Consider the following 11,421-nt stretch of genomic DNA (forward strand, 5'->3'; position numbering starts at 1 on the left):
ATTTAGAATTATGCACAATTTATATTTTATTAAAATCGATTATCAAACTTCTAACTATATGATCTTGTGACCCATATAAAATGCCAGGAAATTTATGACTATAAATATTTTTTTATTAATTGAATATTAAACTTTCAATAATATGATAACGTGAATTTAGAACGAAATAGACAATATATTCACTTTTACATGTTTGTAAATTTTACTATAAAACTTTCGTTTGGTGAATTTTACCAGTAAACTTTTGATATTCGTCAATTTTATTATTAAACTTTTAAATTTGTGAATTTTTCATATATAAATTTCAAAGCTATATACATTTTTGCTTTTTCCTCAAATAAATGTCAATTATGACCAATCAATAGGTGACAAATGAAGGTGTGATAATATGAAAAATAAATTAAGTAAAAGTATTTCATATTTATTAAATGAAAATGATGATATAACATTCATAATCTTAAATATTAAATTATTTATATTTTATTCTAGGAAACTGGTTCAAAAACTTTAAGATCTTAGATTTTTTTCTTAGTTACATTCTTTTCAGAATTCTTTTAATTTTAATATTTATTTGGTTTGACGTCTGAATGAGGGTAAAATAAATAATATATTAAAAACTGTATAATAGGGTAAAATAAGAAAAATATATAGAGAAATAAAACATAATTTTAAATAATTAAAATATTGAGATTTCTCCAACAAAAATTTGACATAAAAAAACGCATGATAAGTGGCTGCAAATAAATTAAATAAACCATTTTAGAGTAAAAAATGTTTTGAAAACTTATAATTAAATTATTTTAAAAATTTAAGGTAAAATTAAAAAAAAATACAAAAGTTTAATGATAAAAATATGTCAAGATTTTTAATGACCTTCTATTACTAAAGGTGTGAACACAACTTAAATAATACATCTTTTCACTTAAGGAACCCACATTATTTGAGTGATAAAAATTGCACAAGAAAATAATCAATATTTACTTTCTTTTGCTTAAGTTGTAGATTGACACTTGAGTCATAAGACATGTTATTTAAACATTATCTCAATGTCAAAGTAATGTATCTTTTGGGAGGAGAGGAAATTGATTTTGTATCTTCTTAACTGAAGTGTCTAAGCATACCCAACTCTCTATCATGTGCTATCTAGGTCAAGACTAAGACTGTCATCACTCAAACATCATTCAACACTAAGTGATATGTATTAAATTTTGAACATTACTATAAACTTGTTTTACACTCCAACTTGCATATATATATATATATATATATATATATATATATATATATATATATATATATATATATATTATTTCAAACCAATTATGACGCTTGAAGTAAGTTTTTGTTATTCAACTAATTCATATAGATAGAGTATATAAAACTCTTATCTCAAAAGAAAGGGACAGAGGAGATAAAACCAACTATATAAGAACAAAAAATTTATCTATATTAACATTTTAATTCGTCTGTCATACATTTTCTCTCTACATTTAATTTTAACTCTATTTTTTAGACTCAAACAAACTGTTTCTTACATTCAGTTGTACAAGGATTTTTGTTTTCATACAATAAATGCATTTTAACAAACAACTAAAATTGAAGATATAGTTGGTTTGTTTTGGATGTTTTATTGTTGGAGATAAATGCTGGCGGCCACAATATTGCACTTGCAAAGATCTCAAACATCTTGATATTGTGATTGAACTAGAACTTCAAACCATTATTCAAAGCCTTGATTCAAACACTAATTGGTATATGAAAATATTTTCATGTGATATATGATCATGTTCGTGTGGACAGTATTTATTCAGGGCAAAACATAATCTAAGCATACCTTTCTACCTCATAGAAAATTGATTCAATCCCAGTTCAATGATAAATGAAATTGGTTAAATTAGTGGTCCTGCCAACATATTCAATGAATGTCAGTGTCCTTCATTAATTTCACCTCTGATTTCAGGTTTGACCAACAGTGATGGTAACTAAAAAATCTCTTGCCAAGGAGTGACATCATTAGCATTGTGATTAATTGTAGGATGAAAGGAAGATGCAATAGCATCCAACAAAATTCCTCTGCACTCTGGTGGGGTGTGTAAGAGGGTACAATCAGGTATCAGCACAAAAAAGAACCACAACCACACTGGTTTAGGACATTCACCAATGATAATTATAAAAATCCATGAAACATTATTGTTGTTTTAATGGTCAGACTGCACCTCATCCTGACACTATGTATTGGTTAGTGGCTGCCACTTTATTATCTAACTCTAATTCACCAGAGCAAGCTGGCAATGATGCCATGCCATGTGATGAGATTGCTAGCTTTGCATCATCTACATTTCACACTGTTTATATTTATTTTAGTGGTAAGGAATATAAACTGTGGATTAATCTCCATTTAAATCTGACTAATTTTTACTTTTCATACAGATTTTTATACCATGTGTCTTCATAAACCCCTTAGAAAACAAAGAGTAAATACTACCTCAAGACAAGCGTGCCCTATTTTATATTCTTCTCTCACAAAAGCATAACCTCCATGTTAGCTGAGGGATGTCCATTGAATCAGATGGAATAAACAAAACAGAAAAAAGTTGTTTGCATGTTATGTACAGATAAATTTCTACATTGCTCAATTATTTCTTAGTTTTGGTAATCGTTTTACTCAACACTTGTAGAAGATCAAATAAATTACTATTTTGTTTAAATTAAAATAAGCTTATATTTTTCTATTATTTTTCCTTTTGAATAGATTTATCAGAGAAAATAAAAATTAAGAGAGAAAATAAAAATAAAAGTATGGTAAAACTAATGAAAAATAGTTTTACACTAGTTATATATTAGATTAATTCTAGAGTGCATGTTAAATCAGTTTTACAAAATTGATTTAATATTCGCTTATGTAATATGGACATATTATATCGCTTATACAATATATCCAATATATATTCATATTAGATTGGTTCGGGACCAACCATCTAATATCTTTAATTAAAAAGAAGAAAAAAATATTTTCAAAAGTGACCATACGAACGAGAGACACTCCTTCTAGAGGGTGATTATGCAAAGGTGAAAAGAAGAGAACAATGAACCACCATGGACTAGCACCAACGAACTAGCATTAGTGAACCACCGTGGAGAACACTGCACCCTAACTACAAAGCATCATGAACAATACACTTAGTTGACTAGGAGACTTTGTGAAACACTATGGGACCACCGACACACATTCAGTAAATCAGTAACGTCATGATTGTATTTCGTTTGTAGAGGAGATGGGGAAAGCACCAAGCCCTGAGAAGAGACAACTATAAAAGAGAAAAAAACAGTAATTTGTTGCATTGATTGTTGAAGAGGGGCCTAGAAGAGGAGAATAAGCTTTTTGAAGCATATCGTGACAGCGGTAGAGCACGACGATGGTGGTAGTGAGTGGTGAAGAGACTAAAGCTTCGTTGTTTTTTTGCAAGAAAGAGAAGATGAAATAATGAAGGCAGGAGAGGGAAGACGAAGTTCAAAAACTAAAAAGGATTTTCGTGCTTTGTACTGAAAAAGACATATTAGATAAGTTTTTTCCTAAACCGATTTAATATATACATATTATATCAATTCTTTCTATAACCGATCTAATATGTACATATTAAATCAATTCTCCCTATAACCAATTTAAAATACTTTTAAGTATTTGCAAAATTGCCATCACATTTTGAATTAAATCGGTTTCTCTACAATTGATCTTACATCTTTTTATAATATCACCATTTTTCACTAGTGTAAATAGATGACACGATAGATTTTTATAACTCTAAATAATATATTAAGGTTAAATTTAAGTTTAATTTAACGTTACAAAATCAACTTAGTAAGATGTAATTTATCTATAATTGATATGAGATCTCCAACATTATCATTATGTAATTTAACTACTTATGCTTTCTTATTTACTTACTAAAGACATGTTTAGTGTAAAAGGAATTTTTTCTTCTATTAATTAAAAATGTTTAGCTTTTTTTTAAAAAAAATCATATACTTTACATGATAATCCAAATTGAACTTTTGAGTAATCTTAAATCATGACACAAGTATTATCTTTTCTTCACAAAATTTATTGTTTTTTTTAATGCATTTTTAGGTGTGAAAACATATGCAACTCCATCCAAAATGGGCTTTGGTGAACCCCATGATAACAGTGACTATAAAACTCAACACACCTATGATTTTATTTTGTAATTTTGTGTATTTTATTAATAAATGTCGCAGTCCTTAAATAACTACAAGTCCGGTAATAAAAACAATAACACTAATGGGACAAGTATAAAAGCAATAAGAGGAACCAAATCTTTAGAGTTAAAAACAGTAACAGGAACTAAATCTATAAAGCTAAAACCAGTAACAGGAATAGAATAAGACTCGAAACGAAATCAATGAAATTACAAAAACACCTTAATTTAAGTTTATCCAATAAAACTTCCCCATAAACTCAAATTCTTCTATCTTTCATCCCTTACCGAGTTTACTCTTTTCATGAACAATCATATTCCTTACTTTTCTCGAGTTCTTCCCTTTCCTTGTGGTCGTCCTCTTTCTTGACCTTGGCCAATGTCTCCTTTGCTTTGTTTGTCTTTCCACTAACCTTCACTAATTCTTCACTCGGCAGTCTTATTAACCATGCCTCAACCATGGGCTACTGTAGCTTCGACTCTTTCATGATTTTCCTCTTTCCATCTTCCACTATCCTCATTGCACATAACATCATTGTTTATGTTTCCGCACATTTCGTTTTTATCCACTTCCTCGCTAACATTACCAAACTCCTATTTCAAATTGTTTTATGCCAATTCCCTCCACATTTGATTCTTCATGCTAAGACTTTTTACTTTTTTTTTAGCATCCAATTTAGCGTCCTTATATGATAAATCTCCTCATCTTTCTCTTTGAGTTTCTTCTCTATAGCTTGTTGTATCACTTTCACTAATAGTTTCGATTTCCTCATTCTCTGTTGATCCTCGCGTTCAACGTTTGCCTTTTCCACGTTTTTCACACCATTTTTCAAGAAATCAAGCACGTTTACCAAACCATCTCCAAATTCTTTACTTTTTCAGTTAACCGAGCTGATCTCCAAAGTAACTTCATGATTGTCAAAGATTACCTCATCCATTATCAAGCTCTCTAGGTCCACACTCTCTGCAACGATTTCTAGGCTATCAACCATCCCATCAAGCTGGTCAGGTTGTACTCACACTCAACTAAGATCCTTATATTCTCCTCCGAGCTATACAGAGGCACTACCAGGCTATTCAGATGTCTAACCGAGTTGTCCGAACTCTCCACTTGCTCCACAAACTCATATGAGCTTTCTTCATTCTTCAGCAAGTCGTGTAGTCACCGAATCAAGCTAATTGGGCTCTCCAATTGCTCGTTTGAGCTCTCCACCTAGCTATCACCATACTCAGCTAAAATTTCTACTTGCTCGCTCTACTGAGCTTTCCGGGCTCTCCACCGAGCTCATTATCGAGCTCTCTACACACTCTTCCAAGTTCTCTAGAAAACTCTCCACTGATACCTCTACTGTGATATCAAGAGACCTTCATGGGTTGTCGAGCTCTCCATGCCCAATGCCAGCCTATCCATGTTACTAGGTTATATAACCGACCTCTCTATGCTACTCAGCAATGTTGTCGAGTTCTTCTTGTCATTTAGCACAGCTGTCGAGCTCCATCTTCTACTCGTCGTCCTTACCGAGCTCTTCTTGCTAGTCTGCAAAGTTGTCGAGTTCTCTTTGTGCTCGACCCCTGATCTCTATGCCATCATGGAACCTAAACACAACTCGACTTCTGGTCTCTTCATCATCCCATCACTCGGATCCAGCTCAGCATCTGGTTTCTTCTTCATCACGCAACTCGAACACAACCTGACATTTGGTCTCGAGGTCGGCAACTCGACATCCAAGCTCTTTACATCAACAAAATTCCTATGTCTTCCTCATCTTCTTCAGTAAGGAGATTTGTCTCCTTATTTCTCTCACCCCACCAATACTTCGCAATGTTGTTGACCTTACCACAATTATAACATTTTCCTAATCCGCAGTCATTTGCATAGTGGTCGAGTGTTATGCAACAATTAAATTTAACAAACACTCTGCAATAAAACTGCAATGATTGTATATTTCTAATGAAGAAAAATTCAATATAATCATAAATGGATTATTCTAAACACTGCCACACATTCTGATCAACTCTAAAAACAGAATTCCTCTAACAGAGAGGCTAGCCACCGTAACTGCTTCATTTCCATGATATAGCACCTGAGAAAAGAATGTAAGGTTTAGAGGATTTGTTACAGGAGAGAGAATGGAGAATCTAAGAGGAGGAATTGTACCACAGATTTTTCATGCCCCTCCCAAGTCCTGTAACCTCCTATTTGACATTCTCTTTCTGTTGCTCCTTCTTGGTTTTCTGATTTCGTAATTGTTTGCCAGCTGTCCCCTTCCAGTAACTAACTCTGGATTTGTCTCCTTGTGCATTATATCTTCCATATGGCCATCCATTTCAGCATTTGCATCAGTAGGGACCTCAACATTATTTTTCTCTCTAACATTACCCTCCCCATTAACAGCAACCTTGTCCTCAAGGTTGAATTCCGGATAAGCCTTGTAAAATTCTGCAGTGTGCTCCCATGTGGTGAAAGAGTGTTCCCCTTCTTCCCATTGTACTTGGATCTGTTGTACTTCTCTTCCAGCCACTGAAATTGTTCGGCTATCTAGCACAGTCGTAGGTGATATTATAGGACCCCATTCTGAAGTCTTTAAGGGTAGAGGTAAATAATGTTGTTGGTGTTCCCCTCTGAACTTCTTAAGCAGCGATATGTGGAAAACATTGTGAATTTTAGCCTCGGAAGGTAATTCCAGTTTATATGCTACAGAACTCAACTTGTGACTGATCTTGAATGGACCAAAATAGCGAAGACCAATTTTCTGGTGTTTCCGTAATGCCACTGAATGTTGGCGGTAGGGTTGTAGCTTAACTAGCACTAAGTCTCCTTCTTTGAATTCTTCATGACGTCTGTGCTTGTCAGCAAAGTGTTTCATAAATTGCTGAGACCGGGTCATGTTAGTGCGCAACTGATCAAGTAAGTGATCCCTTTCAACCAATAGTTGTTGTAGTGTACTATCATCTTGTACAGAGATTTCATAGCGGATGAGGGATGGGGGTTCCCTGCCATACAGTGCCTTATATGGGGTCATTTTAATGCTGTTGTGGTAGGATGTGTTATACCAATATTGTGCCCATGGTAACATCTTCACCCAGTTCTTTGGATTGTCAAAACAATAACATCGGAGATACATTTCCAAGGTCTTGTTTAATATTTCGCTTTGGCCATCCGTTTGTGGATGGTATGCGGAGCTCATGGAAAGAGTTGTTCCTTGGAGCTTAAATAGTTGCTGCCAGAATTTGCTGATGAAGATTTTGTCCCTATCAGAGACAATTGATCGAGGAAAGCCATGAAGTTTGATAATATGTTGCACGAAGGTTTCCGCCACTTGTTGACTAGAGAAGTCCTGTTTTAACGGTAAGAAGTGGGCGAATTTCGATAGTCTATCAATCACAACCATTATAACCGAATAACCTTGTGCTGGGGGTAAAGCAGTGATAAAATCCATGCAGATTTGTTCCCAAATTTGTGATGGAACAGGCAGAGGGTGCAACAATCCTGTAGGCAACGTATTTGTAGTTTTCGCTTGTTGGCAAATGGTGCAATTTAACACATAATCTCGGATCTGTTTGTGCATGTTAGGCCAGTAAAATTGAGAACAAATTCTTTCTGCGGTTTTAGCAATTCCTGAGTGTCCTCCCACCTTAGTGTCATGGTATTCTTTAAGAATTAAAGGAATGATGCCACTATGTTGGGGTACTACCAGCCTATTCCTCCACAATAGTAAGCCATTTGTGCAACTATACTTGCTGTCCGATGACCCTGTGTTAAGGCATTGTTGTAGGATGGGTTGGAGTGTCGCATCCTTGAGCAAGTCCTCCTTAAGTGTGGGCAGCCAATCCAATTTAGGTGTTGACCAAGCAGCAAAGAAACAACGGGATAGAGCATCCGCTGCAGTATTTTGGGAACCTGGTTTATATTTGATCTCAAAGTCATATCCCATAAACTTATGCAACCACTTCTGCTGTTCAGGTGTTGACAGCGTCTGATCAAGCAAAGATTTTAAACTCTGTTGATCGGTTCTGATGATAAATCTTTTTCCTAACAAATAATGCCTGAATTTGGCAAGTGCCTCTGTAATAGCATAAAGCTCACGAACATACGCTGACTGTTTCTGAATAATGGAAGACATTTTCTTTGAAAAGTAAGCAATAGGGTGTTTGTTCTGAATAAGGACAGCACCCACACCAATTCCGGATGCATCTGTCTCGATTTCAAAAGGAACCTCAAAATTTGGTAATGCTAACACAGGTTCTGAAGTAATGGCTTGTTTCAAGGATAGGAAAGCTTCAGTAGCTTTTTGATTCCATTGGAAAGCATTCTTTTTAAGTAACTCAGTCAGTGGAGATGCAAGTGAAGCATACCCCTTAATGAATCTTCTGTAGTATCCGGTAAGACCTAAAAATCCCCGTAATTGCTTGATGTTCCGTGGTTGTGGCCATTCCAACACTGCCTGCACCTTGTCTTTATCCATGTGAACACCGTTTCCCTCAATGGTGTGACCCAAATAGTTGATTTGTTGAGTACCAAATGTACATTTGGAAAGTTTTGCATAAAGGTGTTCTCTTTATAGAACTTTTAACACCACTTCCAAGTGATACAAATGGGTCTTCCAAGAAGCACTGAAAACTAAAATGTCATCAAAAAACACCAAAACGAATTTCCTCAAGAAGGGCTGAAAGATGTTATTCATTAAGCATTGGAATGTAGCTGGAGCATTTGTTAACCCAAAGGGCATGACCAACCACTCATAGTGCCCTTGATGAGTTCGGAATGCTGTCTTGTGCCTATCTTCGGGTTTTACCAGAATTTGGTGATAGCCGGATCGTAAATCCAATTTTGAAAAATATTGAGAGCCATGTAACTCATCGAGTAATTCATCAACAGTAGGTATTGGAAAACAGTCCTTCACAGTCAAAGCATTTAGTGCTCTATAATCCGTGCAAAATCTCCACGTACCGTCCTTCTTTTTAACTAATAATATTGGGGAGGAGAAAGGGCTCTTACTAGGTTGGATGATACCATCATCTAACATCTGTTGTATCATGGATTCAATTTGCGCTTTCTGACTATGTGGGTAGCGGTAAGGCTTGATCTTTATTGGCTGAACTCCTTCTGGCAGTGGAATGGAATGATCATGGTCTCTTGTAGGTGGTAGACCCGAAGGCATTTGAAAAACCTGTGCATAATTCTGTAATAATAATACCAAATCCGATGGCAGATTTGGATGCAGCTCCAAGTTGGGCGGTTCAGGGCATTCATCCTTGGCAAGCTGTAGGGTGAAAACTGCCGCAACGACATCAATATTAATAAGTCGTTTCATATGATTGAATTGAGCGTGTCTTGGAGTCGCGGTTTCCTCTCCTTTGATAGTGATAAATTTCCCTTCATGGAGAAATTTAATGAATAAGGCGTCATAATCTACAATGTGAGCTTTAAGAGTTTTCAACCAAGTGGCTCCCAAAACGAGATCTCCTCCTGCCACATGGAGAACATAAACATCTGCAATATTGATCGAATGTCCCTGTATTGAAACTTCCAAAGACGGAAGACGACCTTCAACTTGCATTACATCAAAATTTCCCACCATGACCTGGAATCCAGGGGCTGGATGCACTGGCAACTTCAAAAACTTTGCAACTCTCGGTTGAATAAAGCTATCGGAGCTTCCACCATCAATCAGCACTTGTACCTCCATGCCATGCACAAAAGCTTTTAATCGAAAAGTATCCGATCCGGGTGTTCCCTTCATCGCATTCAACGAAAGATGATGTTCTAGCACCTGGTTTTCCAGTTGTTGCAGCTGCTGCTGGTCTTGTTCTTCTCGGTCCGGTTGTTCATGATGTAGCATTGGCTGCTCAAGAACTTCTTCTAATTGATATAACATGAAATGTTTGTTAGGGCACTTGTGGTGGGGGGTAAATTTTTCGTCGCACCAATAGCATAGTCCCTTGTCCCTCTTGAGTTGTTGTTCCGCTGGAGTGAGTCTCTTGATTGGAGTGGCGGTGTGTTGATTTTGGGTGGTATGAGGGGGTGTGGGAAGTAATGGTGGTAGTGAAGTTCTTAGGGGTTGTTTGAGTGGAGGATTGGAAGCGGTTTTGTAATTCGGTGGACGGTATGGATTGGGTCCTGGAGTGGTTTTGAATGAAGAAGAAAATTTATCTTCATAAAGTTTGGCGAGACTAACAGCACGCATCAATGAAGTTGGGCATTGAGCCTTGACTTCTCTTCTAATGTCCATGCGTAATCCACTAATGAAACAGTCGCGCAAAGCCTCAGCTGGTTCAATGTTGGTGCGATTAGCTAAGGTAATGAATTCAGTGTAGTATTCTGAAACAGTACCTTGCTGTTGGAGTTTGAAAAGAGACTCGCGTGGGGATTCAAACAAGGTGGGTCCGAACTCGATCTCGATGGCACGTTTCATCTCGTTCCATGAACGAAAAGGCATTGTGCGTTGTTGCATCTGGAACCAAGGAATTGCTGGGCCGGACATGTGCATTCCTGCAATGGCAATTTGTTGCTCGTCTGGGATCTGATAAAACGAGAAATATTGATCTACGTTAAATATCCATCCAAGCGCATCAGAACTATCAAATCGGGGAAGATCGAAATTCATTCGTCGTGTTGGAAATGGTTGATGATTTGTAGTGTGGACTTCATGATAGGAGTTCGCATCATGGGTATGGTCCCGATTGGATGAAGAAGTGTGAGTAGCATTTTGGTTCTGTAAAAGCATAGCTAAAGATTGTTGAATATCATTCATCCGGCATTGAGTAGCCTCATTGATGCGAGCGATTTCAGCACGATGAGCTTCCGCATTGCCTTCCAGTAACTGATAGAGTTTTTTAATCTCAGCTTCCATCGTCTTCATCCTGGTACCGTCGGCCATGCTCAACGAAAGCACCAATTGTTATGCAACAATTAAATTTAACAAACACTCTGCAATAAAACTGCAATGATTGTATATTTCTAATGAAGAAAAATTCAATACAATCATAAATGGATTATTCTAAACACTGCCACACGTTCTGATCAACTCTAAAAACAGAATTCCTCTAACAGAGAGGCTAGCCACCGTAACTGCTTCATTTCCATGATATAGCACCTGAGAAAAGAATGTAAGGTTTAGAGGATTTGTTACAGGAGAGAGAATGGAGAATCTAAGAGGAGGAATTGTACCACAGATTTTTCATGCCCCTCCCAAGTCCTGTA

General features: G+C 36.2%; 1 protein-coding gene across 1 annotated transcript; it reads right to left on the reverse strand.

The window, feature by feature from the left end:
* Positions 1-8,776: 8,776 nt before the first annotated feature.
* On the reverse strand, positions 8,777-11,098 carry LOC148206227 (uncharacterized). The gene has a single exon (XM_088107284.1). It carries the CDS (start codon positions 11,096-11,098, stop codon positions 8,777-8,779), a length of 2,322 nt encoding a protein of 773 aa, XP_087963410.1.
* Positions 11,099-11,421: the final 323 nt, after the last annotated feature.

The sequence above is a fragment of the Vigna umbellata genome, chromosome 1, assembly GCF_029865625.1.
Source record: "Vigna umbellata cultivar VRB3 chromosome 1, Vumbellata_1.0, whole genome shotgun sequence".
NCBI lineage: Eukaryota > Viridiplantae > Streptophyta > Magnoliopsida > Fabales > Fabaceae > Vigna > Vigna umbellata.